General features: G+C 56.0%; 4 protein-coding genes across 4 annotated transcripts; 2 read left to right on the forward strand and 2 right to left on the reverse strand.

Annotated features, from left to right (window-relative positions):
• Positions 1-346: 346 nt before the first annotated feature.
• Positions 347-1,477, forward strand: PG986_014018 (NAD dependent epimerase/dehydratase; the record flags this gene model as incomplete). The annotated part of the gene is made up of 2 exons (XM_066850240.1): positions 347-1,088; positions 1,170-1,477. The coding sequence occupies 2 exons, from the start codon at positions 347-349 to the stop codon at positions 1,475-1,477; spliced, it is 1,050 nt and encodes a 349-aa protein (XP_066694383.1).
• Positions 1,478-1,922: 445 nt separating this feature from the next.
• On the reverse strand, positions 1,923-4,828 carry PG986_014019 (uncharacterized protein; the record flags this gene model as incomplete). Its single annotated transcript, XM_066850241.1, has 3 exons — positions 1,923-2,902; positions 3,591-3,880; positions 4,806-4,828. 3 exons carry the CDS (start codon positions 4,826-4,828, stop codon positions 1,923-1,925), a joined length of 1,293 nt encoding a protein of 430 aa, XP_066694384.1.
• Positions 4,829-7,066: 2,238 nt separating this feature from the next.
• On the reverse strand, positions 7,067-8,722 carry PG986_014020 (uncharacterized protein; the record flags this gene model as incomplete). Its single annotated transcript, XM_066850242.1, has 2 exons — positions 7,067-7,731; positions 8,707-8,722. The coding sequence occupies 2 exons, from the start codon at positions 8,720-8,722 to the stop codon at positions 7,067-7,069; spliced, it is 681 nt and encodes a 226-aa protein (XP_066694385.1).
• A 1,100-nt stretch (positions 8,723-9,822) lies between these two features.
• On the forward strand, positions 9,823-11,605 carry PG986_014021 (S-adenosyl-L-methionine-dependent methyltransferase; the record flags this gene model as incomplete). Its single annotated transcript, XM_066850243.1, has 2 exons — positions 9,823-11,205; positions 11,264-11,605. 2 exons carry the CDS (start codon positions 9,823-9,825, stop codon positions 11,603-11,605), a joined length of 1,725 nt encoding a protein of 574 aa, XP_066694386.1.
• Positions 11,606-15,706: the final 4,101 nt, after the last annotated feature.

Below are 15,706 nucleotides of genomic sequence, written 5' to 3' on the forward strand. Positions count from 1 at the left end.
TTCTTGCCATGGACTTCTGAGGCGTTTCCAGAGTGACGACATATTTCTATGCGCCGGTGAAATATGAATTGGATGGTCCCCGGGTTAGAATAGGAAGTTGTCACTGTGATTACCTCGTCCATGGTTATCATTTTTGTCCCACCTTCTTTATCCTCATGTCCTTTGTTATTTCCAAGATCCCCTGATACCCCAGCCGCTGCTGTTTGGTGCTAGGTTGAGTGTGGCTCGTCTTTCAATATACATCACAGTCTTCCTGTAACACGCCGTCCTGGGCATAGTGGACGTTTCTCTAGCACGCTCTTGCTTCGCGACTTCAAACTCTTCTCGCAGGCCCCGATCGATGATCATGGCTGAACAACATCCCACTGCAATCTCAGCAGGATCACTGGTCCTCGTCACGGGCATCACCTCCTACGTGGCCTCGTGGGTAGCCAAAGACCTCCTCGAGCGCGGCTACCGCGTCCGCGGCGTTGTCCGCAATCTCCCCCAAGCCGCCTGGCTTGCCCGAGAGGTGTTCCCCTCCTTCGCCGCCTCTGCAGATTTCGATCTCGTGGAGGTCCCGGACCTGGCGGCCCCCAACGCGTTCGACAGTGTCATCCGAGAAAGCCAGCCCAGCGCGATCATCCACACCGCGACCCCGATGAGCTTCGACCCGGACCCCCACAACGTAATTCCGCCCGTCGTCGGCACCATTACCAGCCTCCTCGGCTCCGCGGCCCGCGTCGCCCCCAGCAGCGTCAGGCGCTTCGTCTTTACCTCCTCCATCGGCGCCGTGTACTCGCCCCAAGTCGACACCCCGGCGACCCTGACCCAGGACTCGTGGAACTGCGCTGCCGTCGAGGCGGCCTGGGCGCCGCCCCCGTACGTGCCGGAGCGGGGCGGCAAGGTGTACGCCGCGAGCAAGGTAGAGGCCGAACGGGCCATGTTCCAGTTCGTGGAGGAGAACGAGCCTGGGTTCACGGTCGCGTCGGTGGACCCCTTTTTCATACTGGGGCCGGTGCTGCACGAGCGCCACCTGCAGGGGTCGGCGGGCTGGGTTCGCAATGTCTACTGCGGCGAGGCGAAAGTTGCGGGGGTGATACCTTTTGGTAAGTGTACTTGTTACTTCTTCGGGATACCTGCCCGTAGAAGATTGTGATGGTAGAACTGACAAACCGCATTCGAAAAAGGATGCCAGATCAATGTCCAAGACGTAGCCGCTCTGCACGTCGCCGCTGTCTTGGATCCTGATGTCAAGGGAGACCGACTGCTCGCCGTAGCCGAGCCCTTCAACGTTAACGTGGTTCTCGCTATTCTGCGTCGCCAGTACCCAGGTCGAAAGTTTATGGAGGACCTCCCTTCGCGGGGTCTTTGCTTGGCCACGATAGGGGATGAAGACCAAGACCGGTTGTTGGGGCTGCTCAAGAAGTGGACTGGACGGGATGGGTGGATATCGCTTGAGCAAGGAGTGCGAGAGGCTATGCAGTTTGGGCTTTGATGCTGGTCGAGGGGACGCATTGCTGTTAGGACGGCTACAAAATATATAACCAGGGTGTGGTAGCGTACGGGGTCTTCCGGCAGCATAGGGGATTCCACAGAAAGCGGGCAACTACAAGATCATACAGCTTTATTGGTGAGACTACCTAGTATTTCCTTATACTAGCTCGCAACGACGCCTTTTTTTTTTTTTTTTTTTTGTCGTTTGTGCGATTTCTCGTGATGTTCTTGGTGTTCCTCAGTCTCCGAAGCGGAGACCGATGCGAAAGCGGAATCGAGCGGAGAATAAATCTAACAAACATCCATGAAAACCATCGCGTCCAAAACTAACACCATAAAACTCCATAACCATGACCGAATTCCGTATAGCCTTAACCATTTCCGCAAATCGTGAACCATGAATCGTGAACAATATAGAGGTATCACCGAAATACCAGTGCAAGCACTTAGGTGTTGGTGATCCACACCCAAACCACCGGCTTCTCCCCCTGGCGCCCCGAACGCGTCGGGTCCCAGCCGACCTCCTTGAGCGTCAACGCCATCTTGTCCTTATCGTCGGCGGTCCAGGTCATGCCCTTGTACCAGTTGCCGCCGCCGCCCGGGTTGATCTCGGTGATGCGGTTCTTTTTGGAGTCGGCATTGAAGGCGCCGAAGCCCTTCATGAGCTCGCCGAGGGTAGTGTTGCAGGGCACGTGGTACGCGCCAAAGTCCATCGACATGCCGGCGGCCAGGCGCCAGGGCGGGTCCTTGGTCCGGATGACGTGGATCTTGGTGTGCTGCGCCGGGAAGTAGTAGTTGTAGCCCGGCTCGCACCCGACGCCGCCCGTCGAGTTCTGGAAGTTGAGGGCCGCGCTGTCGGCCGTCACGACCGGGTGCGGGTTCAGGAAGCGCGGGTCTTGGCCCTGGAAGGCGGGCACCGGGTGCTGGAAACCGTTCTGTGGCATGGTGTAGATGGGTCCTTGAGCGAAGGGCTGGCCGGGCATGAGTTGATGGTAGCTGTACATGGGGACGGTGTTGGCCGGGTTGTAGCCAAGGGGCAAGCCGCCGTTGTTCGCGGAGAAGCCGTTGTTGGGGTCGGGGCCACCGCCGAAGCCGCCACGGTTACCGGCGTCGCCGTTATCCCAGCCAGCACGAGGGTTCCAGCCGCCAGACATGGTGAGAGAGTTGTTGTTGGCTGATGGGAGCTGGGGATAGTACCGGGGGTAGTAGCTGTTGTTGTTGTTGTTGAGAGCTATGGCCCCCTGAGGATAGCGTTGGTGAGGGATGAGAGTAGCTTGGGTTCTCTGAGCTTGAGTATTGACAGCAAGTAGTTGTCTGGGATTGGGGAAGACAATTCTCTCGTTGTTGTTGGGGTCAGGGGCACTAAAGGTCTCAGGGTCGATGATGTTGGCGTGGTGGGCACGCAGGTTGCTGAAGTTGTTGTTGTCTGGGTCTTGACGAACTAATTAGCAATGACCAAGTCAAGTGGTGGCTGAGATATGCTGGGTTGGGACGTCTCGATGTTTGATGCAAAAGGAGAGAAAGTGGGTTGGGGTTGGGGGAAAGATGCCAGAAATTTATACATGGCTGGAGGAATTGAACGGTAGAATGAGACGGCACCATTCCGTCGCATATGAGTCGTCCAAAGCATGGGACGACTCATCTGGATGATGATTGTGAGGAGGCCAGCATGCATTCACACGTCTCGGGGGTCTTTCCCCCTAGACAAGTGAATTCACCGGCTTCTGCTCGACCATGCGTGGCCATAATGACGTGGGGTGGAAGAAGCCAAGTCATAGCCTTTCAGCATAGCTGGATCCCCGGAATTCGCCCAAACATTCACCTTTCAGACGAGCTGTGGTGTCAAGTTTGGCATTCCTGGGGATGCGGCGAATGGGGAGAGTGTCTAGTATATAGGTAGAGGGGTTCTGGGTATTCGTTACCTGGCCATGCTGGTTCCGTCTGGATACCACGACACAGAAGCGGCCAAAGATGCGACGAGATACATGAAGCGACAATATCGACGACGGGATGGGACCGGCGAGGAGACGGAATCGACGACGAGACGGAATAGGATACCAGACAATGTAGGTGCTGAGACGGAAGCAAAGATGCGACGAAAGTATAATACTTACCAGAACTGAATAGATACTCAGCAACACGGTTATAGTTGAGCTGGGAGCCGACGATGATCTCGGTGTGCCAGAGCTCGTTGTCTTCAGCGTCGTAGAAAGAGGCGCAGACAAACCAGGCCCAGGTGCGGGTTCGACGGATGTAGCCGAAGCACTGGGCGACGTCGAGGCGGACGGCGGGATAGGGGAGCTCAATGGTAACGTGACCGTTGTCTTGGTCGCTACCTTGGGCGTTGGTCTCGGGCTGCTGGGGAGTAGGAGAATCCACCTTGGTGACTGTAAGTGTCTGTCGACTAGTTCGGAAGACTAGCCACAGACAAAGCGAGGGGGACTGAAAAAGGGGTCGTCGGGAAGAGGGTTGATGGACAAGTGGTTGGGTGGGTTGGCAAACACAATGGTGATGGAGTGCAGGTAGGCTGTTGAGCAACTGAAGAGCCGATCACTGACCTATATCGACGAGTGGTTAGTAGATAGTCAACAGAGGTGAAGAGTTTTGCGGTGCAGAAGGGCGCGTTTGAGTCGGCGTATATCAAGAGCCACAGAGAGAGTGCGTATAGCGATTGGCAATGTGTTGGTGGTGGTGCAAGGGCTGTGCTGATCTGGCGACTATCAAGAACCAAGTGACGAATACGTACCAGAGGAGCAGTATATCAGAAAGTATTGCAGACTGGTGTTGCGGAAGTATGTTGCAAGAGCCGTATTGTGAAATTTGTGTTGTGTATGGGAGAGGCGTCGGGCGGTTTGGTTGGTCCTTGGAGTGATGGTGGAGGGAGAGAAAGGCGAAGAAGTCTGGGAAAATGGGAAGCTTTTAAAACACCGGACGAAAATTGAATGCAGCGAGGCACTTCGACCGCGACTCACCACGACCGATGTATCGCCGTGGACCCGCGGTCGTGCTGAGAAATGGCGAAGAAATGTGAGTCGTCACGACCCGACGAATATTGAATACAGCCAGAACCGGCTACACCGTGAATCACAGCGACATGTACTACTCAGGGATCTGATCTGTGAATACTGCAAAGGATTAGCCGTGCACAACGCGTCACTGCGACTATATCCTCCTTGGATTATATCACCGAGATTGAATATAAATAGGCCAGGGAACCCGAACAAGTCACACCATGCACGCCCAGCACCACATCATTGAATATATCAGCCATTCCCCGGACAAGAGCAGTGGGGCGAGGGGTGGTCGGCGAGAGACGATACATAGCAAACGAGGGGCGTGCGCCGGTATCCATGCGTATTGCCAGGGGTATACACTAAACAAGGGGCGAGCACTGAAGATCGCGACTGTAAAAGGGGTTTGGTAGTCGACTGGAGGAAACGCATAGTATGCGGAGGCAGAAAAGAAATAAGCAACAAGCAATAACAATCAAGGAACAACAGCTCCTTGAGAACAACGACAGGGAGGTGGACAATGATGCACAACGACAAGTGACTTACAGTAAAGTAGCAGGACTTCAAGTCACAGAGTGGCAGAGTCGTTGACCTGCTGAACGGAAAGAACGTCCAGCGGAGGCAAAGTCGGGTCTGTCAAAGAATTAGTACTCCTCGAGAAGAGTCCCAGAGGAGCTTTGGAGACAGCGCTATTGTGATATCGCCGAGGTTCAGATGGAAGCCTGCACAAGACTATCGTGCGGAAGCCCACAAATGACAACGCCGAGGAAAACGTACTAACCTTGGTCTATTCCGATTTATCAAGACGCTGATTCTCTATTCAATCAGCGAAAACCGCAGTGGTGTTGCATTGGAGAGAAGAGATGTTGTGGTGCGGAGGGATTGAGTGAGGTTCACGATAGTCGGGAACGGGGGCGTTAGCGTTGGACTCGACGAGGCGATATTCACACTTTTGTGTCCAGACCACGTTGACAGAAAGGAATAAAATGTCGAAAGAGCCATTTAGGGATGCCAAAGGCAGGGAAGTGCAGCAGTAGAAGGTTGCTTGGTGTGTCACTCTGCGTAGAAGTATTCGCAATGGCGAAGACGGGGACGCGACAATGGACAACAGCTCTATGCGTAGATGCACCCAAGGCGAGAAGACCAAGTTTGAAATATTGCAGACCTTCAGGGAATTTTTTTCTTCTTCCCCCCCCGCGCGCGCGCGCTTCCCATCTGAATCGGCGGCTGTGTTGTGGTGGGCAGGGCGAGGCAGAAAGGGGCTCGTGGGTGATGTTGGATAAGTCACAGTAAACCACATCCGATGGTCATGTAGACCTGGAGCCCACAAAGACTTTCGACAAACCGACCGAATGCATGCAAGTGGCCCATGGCAACCGAGAATGCTGGATTCAATTGCTGATCTGAATCACTCTACTGCTTGCGTGGCAGCCTGCGCTCTCGAGCCGCCAGGCCTGTTGACAGTCACTCTGCCTGAGGCCGAGCATAGTCATACCAGAACATGGTAACATCATCAGTCGCGTGTCACGGGAAGGCTGGTGTCCAGTCTCGATTGACTGTGACTGGGAGTCATTTCCGTCGTCGCTGCTCTGGTGCGCATGGCCTGCACCATCTGCCTGTCATGCCACGAGCCTCGACTCCAGCGCCGAATGCGACATATAAGAGGCAAGTAGGTTGGGAGCAGCAATAGGGAAACCGACTCTATGTAGACTGTAGGAGAAGACGACGTGAACAGGCAGGTATGTAGCATTGAGGCAATCACTGCCAGGAAGGCCAGACAAAATTGCCGACTTTTTGGTGTTCTAATTTGCATAGGACATGGGCCCCGTCTGCGGGCACCATGATGATCTCAGGCGTTCCCCGAACCGTCTCTGGCCTGCCTCATATTCTCCGCGTGGCATCAAACTGCTATCTAAACATACCAACCCGAATCAACGTCAACCTGCACTTCCAAAGTATCCCCAACGACTTCAACGAAAGCCTTATTGATCAACTACTAGCCAGTAGTCCATGCCACTGCCGTGCCTGACGCGCAAGGTCAAGAAGTGCGTTGTTAGGGTAGCGAAGATGAATCTCGAAATGGGGCTGCAAGGAGACCGCCAACACGCCAACTCATGGGACCCAAACTCGCATCTGGTTCCCGCACCTTGGTGACTGTCATTCGCCTGCGCCTTTCCTGGTACTCAATAGCGACACAGGAACCTGTCAGGGCACTTAGGCAAAGCGTGACTGTTCAGACGTATCCATGACTTGATTTGCACAACTGGCCATGTTTGTGGCGTAGGCATCCAGCATCACCCTGCACATGACAAGCAAGGTGATCACCTGGAGGGCCAAAGCAACAGGATGCTCTGATGACCGGATCTGTTAGGCAGCAGTGCATCACTGCTGTTGAAGATCTGACTCCCAATTGCCATCAGCCTGGCCATGGAGTGATGTTAGACTCTGATCACTTGCCGCCCATCTCGACTCTTGGCTGGATTTCATCCTCTCGTCGCATGCTGTTGGCAAGCACGTCCGATCGGGGCCGAGGTCGCATTCAACACCACTCAACCAACAAAAGGCTGTTGTGGTCAAAATCATGATCCGTCCATACTATCCGACGTGACCATACGGACAGCCGGTGCTCTCCTGGGATCCGACGCCCTGGACAAGTCCGACGCATCGCTCCGGGCGCGCCTCCTCTTCTCGGCATCGACCATGAGGCTCTTCAAGTAGACCTCGGCCTGGACGGTAGCACTGTAGGCGACGGCGGACCAGCTCCAGACGTTCCTCTTCTCGGCGTCAGCGCCCGCCGCCAGGAGGGTGCGCAAGACCAGGAGGTTCCCGTTGCTGCTGGCGAAGTGCAGCGCCGTGTTCCCGTCCGCGTCCGCCGACTGCACAGCCGACGCGGCCCCGCCGGGCGCGTACGTCAGCAGGATCTGGACGGCGGTGTCGTGGCCGCCGAGACTGGCCTCCATGATGGCGTCGCGGCCCCGGACGTCCTGGCGCGCAATGGTGGAGGGGTCGTTCTCGCACAGGAAGTGGACGACCTCGGAGTGGCCGGCGGCAGCGGCGAGCATGAGGGCGGTCTGGTGGTTCTCGTTGAGGGCCGGGTTGGAGCCCTCCTCGTGGCCGAGCGAAACCAGGACCTTGCAGATCTGCAGGTGGCCCAGGCTGGCGGCCAGGTGCAGGTTCGAGTTGGAGAGGCCGAGGGGGAGGTGTCGGGGTTGTGGAGCAGCTGGGGGTGCGACTTGAGGATGCGCTGGACGAGGAGGGCGTCGTTGGCGCACACGGCGCGGCGGAGGCGTTGGGACGGCTCAATCCTGGAAGTTGGCAAGGCGGTTAGCGGGAGTACGTGAGTAGGGAGGGAGAGAAAAGCACATCAAACACAGCGGGCACGAGTCAGTCGGACATGGCGATGGGGCTATTGGCCTGTTGCTACTGTACCTACATATTGCTTATTCCCGGTGATCGTGGTGAGATAGCTCGTAGCTCGCAGGATGTGATTTGCTGCAATTGAGGGATTAGACAGGCCGAATGCGCTGCTGTGCCTGTCGTCCAGCCGTGCGTAGGTAGAGTTTCTGGAGAAGATGCGATGGAAAGGAACAAGGGCCAGAAGGGGACTGACTGACTGACTGACTGACTGACTGACTGTTTACGACGTAACGGTGGAGGAGTGCCTCATGGCTGCTGACATCAGGGAAATGCTTATCGACAAGACAAGACGGAGTGGTAGGCCTCGCATCACCCTGCCCCAGAAGCCTGCCCAGAAGCCTGCCCAGAAGCCTGCCCCTCAACTGCTAATAAGCGTCGAAGCCTGGTACGGCTGTACTGGTACCATTTTAGGTGCAACAGTCAGGTGCTAGCGGTGGTGGGGTTGGAGGCTTGGAGTTGGAGGGGCAAGAGGGGCAAGAGGGGCAAGAGGGGCAAGAGGGACAAGTCGGCAAGTCCACTAACGTTGGCCATGTGGTGGGGGAACCTTGGGGTCTCCCATTTTTTGAATCCCTTTTCCAATTTTCCATCCATCCCGCCAAGCCGAGTAAAAAGAGGCCAGTAAAAAGAGGCCAGTAACCAGAGGCGGCAGGAGGCTACAATGCGATATCGAGAATGGTTAGGCTGGAGTGCTGTCCCCTTTGACCTTGCACGCCCTGATCCTGGAAGACGATCAGCACCCTTAATGTAACCAGGTCTTCTGGCTGGGACACTCCTTGAACCCGGTGTACAGATGCCCACCTACTCAAACCCATCCGCATCACATGCGTCCATCTACCGTGGTTCAATGGTCTCGGCCACAGCTTGACACAGGGGCTGGCGTGCTGGACTCTTTCAGGAGTCGTTTTGGGAACTGCTTCCACTTTTGATGTCCAGCCAGTGTTGTGGAGAGACACATGTGACCCGGACCTGTCGCAGGCGGGTGAAGGGGGACATCAACCAGAAGGAGATGCTAACCTAGGTATTGGATGTGCTCCCCTTGATGCACTGCTGCCACTTACTATCCGGCCCTCACTTTTGCCCATGCCGCTGCGAATTCTAATGATATTGAATACCTGAACCAAGTTGAAAAAGTGAGGACAATAGTAATGGGAAGTCTGAACAATAGGAACACAATAGGTTCTGCAAGACACTCAACCCCATGGGCAAAGCAGACACAGAGACAGCCCGCTGGCACCACCTACCCGACTCACCTTGCATTTCTCCAATGGAAGCTGGGGAACATGCGAAAACTACGGTACAGAATTGTAGCATGGCTCGCACTCTTCAGACTGCTCAGACAGATGGATGTGAGCAAGGAGGCCGATTGCGCATCGACACGTACATCCATCGACACCTCCAAATTCGTAGATCAGCAGAACCCGAGCGGCGGGCACGCTATTTTTGGGGCTGCATGCGCACGGCATTGAACCCTGCCAGCCTGCCCCGGGACTTGGCTAGGTATTAATTAGTACTGTCGCCAATGGTGCAGGTGGGTGGGTGCAGATACTTGGCCGCATCTCGAAATTCAAGCGGCAAGCACCGGCAGAAAACCATCGCCCAAGAACACTGTACAGGCATCGCCAACATCGGATGAACAAGAAGATGCCGACCAGACTCTGATACCGCGCCAGAAAAGAACGATCCTGCATTTGAGAGACGGCCAATTGAGGGGCATAAAGACCAAAACCGCCCCGGATGATTCCAACTCGCGTCCCTCATTTGCGCACATTTGCGATCCGGTGTAGGGTCCGGCCCGGCAATGATGCCGTGACACGGCCGCGTCCTCCCACTAACAGCCGGTGTGCTTCTACTGCTTCTTCCTCTTCCCTCCCCGAAGCACCAGCGCCGCGCAAGAACATCCTTCTTAAATCAGAGCTGCATGCCGTCACCCCCCACCGCCCAAAGGCTAGTGGCCACCGGCGTCTGGAAACACAGGTCCGGCAGAACCGCCGCTGATAAAGTCCTCCCAGGGGCAGAAGACTCGCCCGAGGAGCCCCAGCCCAAGAAGCCTCCTCCTAGGTCCAGGGCCATATCCAAGGCCCCCAAGGGTGACAAGTCCCGCGTCAACATCGTGAGCGACGAGCTGTGCGACGACATCATCTCCTACATCGGCCCCTCCCTGGACCGCCACAAAGGCTGCGACATCCTCGACATCTATCCCGGCGCCGGCCTCTGGAGTCGCAAGCTCAATGACTACCTCCAGCCCCGCTCCCACATCCTCATGGAGCCGGATGCCGCCTTCTACACCCCCTTTCTGCAAGACCTCCTGGACCGTCCCGGCACCAAGCTGACCCCCAAGTCCGGCATGATCTGGAAAGACCTGAACTCGGTCCTGAACCCGGAGTACCTGCCGCACCAGCAGCCCGCCCCGCAGTCGCACCGGAACGACACGCTGCTGGTCACGGCCAACATCGCCTTCCACCCGCGCAAGCGCTTCATGGGCTTCGAGTCCATCGCCCGCCTCGTGCAGCACCAGTTCCTCGACGCCATCCGCTCCGGCCAGATCTTCCACCGCTACGGCCAGGTCCGCATGCTGCTCTGGACCCGCCGCGACGACAAGGGCAGCCTCGTGGCCCGCAGCATGCAGCGCCGCAAGCGCAGCGCCATCGACGCCGAGCTGCACTGCGAGTACCTGCACGAGGTCTGCGGCAAGTCCGGGCCCGACTCGATCTGGTACGTCCGCGACACCAACCTGGACCGGGCCAGCGCCCAGATGGCGGCGCGGCGGATGCGCGAGAACGGCATCGTCATGCCCGCGCGCCGGACCCCGCAGGTGCACAAGGACGCCCTGGCCGACCTGGACGCGGGCAACATCGTGGTGCCCGGTGCCGCACCGCCCGTCTTTGCGCGGGCCTACCACGAGACCCTGTCCTCGCTGCAGGAGGCCAACGAGGAGCAGGCGATGGAAAAGTACTCCGAGGAGCACAACCTGCTCCGGAAGCTGCAGTGGCGCGACAACTCCGACCTCGCGCGGTTCCAAGAGATCTTCAAGCGCCAACAGGCCTACGACGCCATCCTGCAACTCCGCGCAGAGAAGACCACCAAGGGCGGCAAGAAAAACGGCCAGGTCACGGAGCGGGAGCTACGGAAAATGGAGGCCGAGTGGGACGACGAGTTCAGCCGGCTGCCCAACAGCAAGCGGCTCGACTACCTCAAGTGCTACGACAACATGCACCTGGTGCGCCAGGACCCGCCCGCCATGGCCTGGGACCGGCGCGCGTACGAGCCCCTGGAGACGTCGGCCGTCGACTTCTTCCCCAACGTCGACTGCAGCCTGCTCGACATCCAGCCCCGGACGCTGCACCCCCCTGCTCACGCAGACGGGGCCCAACTCGAACCGGGCCTCGGAGATTTTCGACCTGCTGACCCGCGCCTTGTTCATGTCGTCGGCGTCGCCCCTGCACAAGCTGCTGGATAGCGTCTGGCCCGGCGCGGCGGACTGGGTCATCCCGCGCTGCAAGAGCTTGCACGACCCCAAGCTGGGCGGGAAGCCGGTCAAGTGCCAGTACGGCCGCATCTCGCCGCGGTCGCTCAACGACAAGCAGTGGCAGGAGCTGCTCGAGCGCTGGATGGAGTGGCCGTTCCGGCCCGAGTACCAGGAGCTGCTGGCGCGGTCGCAGGATGATAGCATTGGGGAGGATCATGATACGGAAGATGTGTAACTGGGGCCATAGGGTGCATAGAAGTCCGTTGGATGTGTGTGTAGGATGTTATGTAAAGTACTTAGATATTGAATGCTTGACGATGTAAATATGCTATTTGGATTTCCCTGATGCACCTCTTCCTCATGCGCCTCGCGTATCTAGACTCACACCTGACTTTGCAGGTATGGTACAGGCTGGCCAAGATTATTAATTCTGCCTGATTACATACCGACGCATACTACCATGTATAATTATGTCATTGGCGCGTCGAATTCTACTCTGGTAGCATGCGAAACAGTATCACGGGGTCTGGCTCTTAACCAAGCTCAGCTACTGCTGGGCAGATAATACCTACGTGACCCGCGTATCCGAGAGGGGGTTTTTCTCTTCTTTTTGTTCCTCCTGCCTGGTAACAACCCGATCCGATTCCTTCCGATTATTGAAACACATCCAGGGGCGAAGACGCCGGGTCGGGCGAAGACGTTCTGACCGTTAATCTAGGAGGGCGCCACCAGCCTCACCACCAGCCTCAAGCAGAATATCATGCTCGCGAGAAGCTATCTTCCCCCCTTCTCCCCTCGTCATCCGAGACTACTGCCCAAGATAAGAACCTGGGACCGTCTAAAAAGGTTTCCCGCGCCACCGAGCGAATGCGCAGCTGACTGAGGCAGTTGAGTCGCTTGCTCGGCAGTTTTGGTTGCGCCGCAGAAGACAGTCCTACGTCACGCTATGCGTTATACAGGGTTTTACCATGTCTTGAATGGGAACTGTTGAAAGAATCACAATGCTAATTTCTAGCGCGCAAGCCAACGACAGCTCGTCTCGTTTCATACGGGTGTTGTGGAGTAGGAGCAGCTAAAATCACGACAGTGTCCTGTGGACAGCTCACGGTAGCAAAGAATGCAAAAGCAAATAGCAAAGAAATAAATGGTGGGCTGCTGCCGAAGTGCTGTCGCCAAGGCCGGCCGTGAGCGGATTCTCAAACATGAGAACACGCAATCGGGGACCCTGAACCTCGCTGGGACGAGTCATCCGGACGCGGGATCGACGGGCGGGTAAGGGGGGATCGTTGCGGCGGCGCACAAGTCACGCGTTGTTGGCTGGACGGAAACAAGACGGAGAGGCGTCTCCCTCCCGGTTGTGCGGCTGCGAAGCTGGTGATAGATGATTACAAAGTACGTGTACCACGTAGTTGAGAGAGACCGTCACTCAAATGACACATTTCTGGAATCAAGGTGCTGTGACAAGTTTGTTGCTCGAGGATGCGATTGGCTTCGTTCTCGAACACGACCGTGACGAGCTGGAGATGAAGGGGCAAGACAAAAGCAATCTGTCAAACGCCCGATCCTAGGGCGCTGTGGCTGAGTCTTGGTCTTGGGGAACGGAACCAGCCTTTGCGTTGGCTTGGGCCGATCGCCGTTTTTTAGGGCTGCGCGGATCCGAATTTCTATCGCAATGATCCCAATTACCGAGGCTTCGATATTTCGATAAAAAGCCCATGGGGGCCCATGTTTTCTAGAAGACCGCTGACTTGTCTCTCGAGTCAGGCCGCAAGCCAAGAGCAAAATTCCCTAGCACCTACTGTAGATCCCGTCTGCGGGATAGAGGCACAGAAGATGAATTCTCTCCGCAAGGGTTGGTTGCAGGGAGACGCATCAAATGTACAAGTAATATCATCCAAGGTACATAATTCCAAGCCTCGCAACACCAGCGACGGCAACTTCCATTCAATAGTTGCCTGTCTTTTCTTGAAATTTCAAGTGAGGCATATTCGTGAACTACCGTGACCGGCACTGGAGACGACGACGACGCAAATCGACGGGACCAGAAAAAGGGATCGCAGCAGGGCCGGGAGATTTGATCTTCCTCCACACTTTCCCCTTTGAGCCCCCCGGGCCGGGGGGACGTACTGTATGTATGTAAGCTGTACGTTGCGTAGTCAGCTCCAACCAAGCCCAAAAAGAGTGTTGAAGATTGCCAGCAAATCAAAAGACTAGCGACCGCGAATGGAGAAGCAAATGAAATTGCGATGCGCCGGTCAGATGAGGGAAATACGTGTACATACGTGTACTGGCTTTTTGCTGCATCACGGATGTGCGATATTTTGATGCGAGTAAACAAGTGAGGGGTTTGCTACACGGGATTCTGAATCAACAACCGTTCGTCTCACATGCCAACGGGCGAACCGGCTGATCTGACAGGTACAGCCGTACAGGTATCTATCTATTTATCTATCTATCTATCTAGGGTTCTATGTAAGGCAGCGCCAATGACGGAGGCGCGGGCAGTACGCGGGTGAGTGAGATAGCTACTTGCAAGACTTGGTAACGGGGAGTTGCAACGGCCAGTCGCTTAGCAGTGTGACGGTCTATAGCCAGTAACGGTGCATACATGTCCACTGTCTAGTAAGCAGTACATGAAGAAACAAATACGTCGTCAAGCCGAGAGGATGGCCATGGAGCAGATGGTTTGGAATGTCGCATTCCTTCCATCGTGTTCCCCCACCTAAAAGAAGGACGGACGGGGTAAGATGTCAGCTTGATATTGTGGAAGTCTACAAGTCAAGTACATGTCGTCGCTTGCGGCCTGGCAAAAGCTTGACGACTCGTTGATAGGTTGCCTGTGCAGCATCAGCGACATGCACCCATGCACACCGCCAAGCCGTCAGCAATCAAACTGATCGGCGCCGGTTGTCTCGATCCCATTTCTCTTTTTTTGTCCAACACCGGCCCCCAGGTACAGAAACAGGCACAGAGACAGGCGCCCATGCCCGCACGACCTCCATCAGATTGCCCAGTCTTTAGTCATTTATTAACCTTTCCCACCCCAAGATGTCCCATCCCATATGAACCCCCCCGGATGACGAACCAACGAACCAACGAACCATTACGAAACCCAAGACTGTCGACGACTCACTCGACCAGAGAGGCACGACACGACACGACACGACGACGACGACGACGCATAAACCACGGTGCGGGCTGCGGACATTGAGCGCTGATTGGGCGTTTGGATCGGTTGGATTTGTTGAAACACGACCAGCACCAAAACAGCACTGCAACTGACCCGAGCCGGTTTCGTAGTCGCTGTAGGTGTAGGTAGCTGTCCGTCCCAGTGAGTTTAGGTCGTTCCAGCGCCATTCTAGTTCCTGGCTTTCCTGCCTGTCTTTGCTTTTTTTTTTTTTTTTTTTTTTTTTTTTTTGCCTTCCATGTTCCCATTTAGAAACCTGCCTTGTCTAAATGAAGTATGTACTTGCATTTGCATTTGCACTGGCACTGGCACTGGCACTGACACTAGCCGCATCCTTCCACTTCCACTTCCACTTCCGCCCTCCGCCCTCCGCCCTCCACGCTGCCAATTGCCAAGGGCAGGCCACTTTACTGCAGGCCACTTTACTGCAGGCCACTTTACTTCTGTAACCAAACCACGCCTGCTGCACCTTCATGGGGGCCCTTCTTACTGACGGAACCTCTTCCTTCGCCAGCTCCTTCAGCAACAATTCGATTCTATTGCTCCGAGATTGGTGTTGTTCCTGTTGACGTGTTGTTCTCTTTCGCCGGCCCTCTTCTTCTGCCTGTCGATTTCCTGTCCCATTCTTCTTCTGTCAATTACCGTCCACTTGTCCAACTAGCTCGACGCGCCGGCCAAAACCAAACCAAGCAGACGCTCGGCCTCGACTGCTCCCGACGCAATCCACGATAGATCGCGACCGCCCCCAGCCTACTCCAGTCAAATCAGCGCCACTGCCCGACACTATCTGACTACCTCGTCCGAGCTGGTGGATATCCCAATTGCACCACCAAACCCGTGACGTTGCCTTTGGTTCTCGACTCGATCTCGCCCGCAATCTCGTCTCGTCGCCAACTGCGAAACATTCACTTCTCCGGGGAAACACTTTTGCGCCGTACAACTGATTGGTTTGGGAATTGTTGGAACGATACTGCTGGGAGCGTCGTGCCCTCGATTTGGTCGGAAGGGTACCTACCTTCGACTCCCTCGGCCAGAAATCCCTCCTTCGCCAAGACGACGACAACGACGACAACCACCCAACCGACAAAGTGGCGGCCCTCAAAGGCTCCCTGTTCCGTCCCACAATGCGCTCCCCGGCGTTCCCCCCGC

The sequence above is a fragment of the Apiospora aurea genome (genome assembly GCF_038362705.1).
Source record: "Apiospora aurea strain CBS 24483 chromosome Unknown utg000009l_segment0_segment0, whole genome shotgun sequence".
Lineage (NCBI taxonomy): Eukaryota > Fungi > Ascomycota > Sordariomycetes > Amphisphaeriales > Apiosporaceae > Apiospora > Apiospora aurea.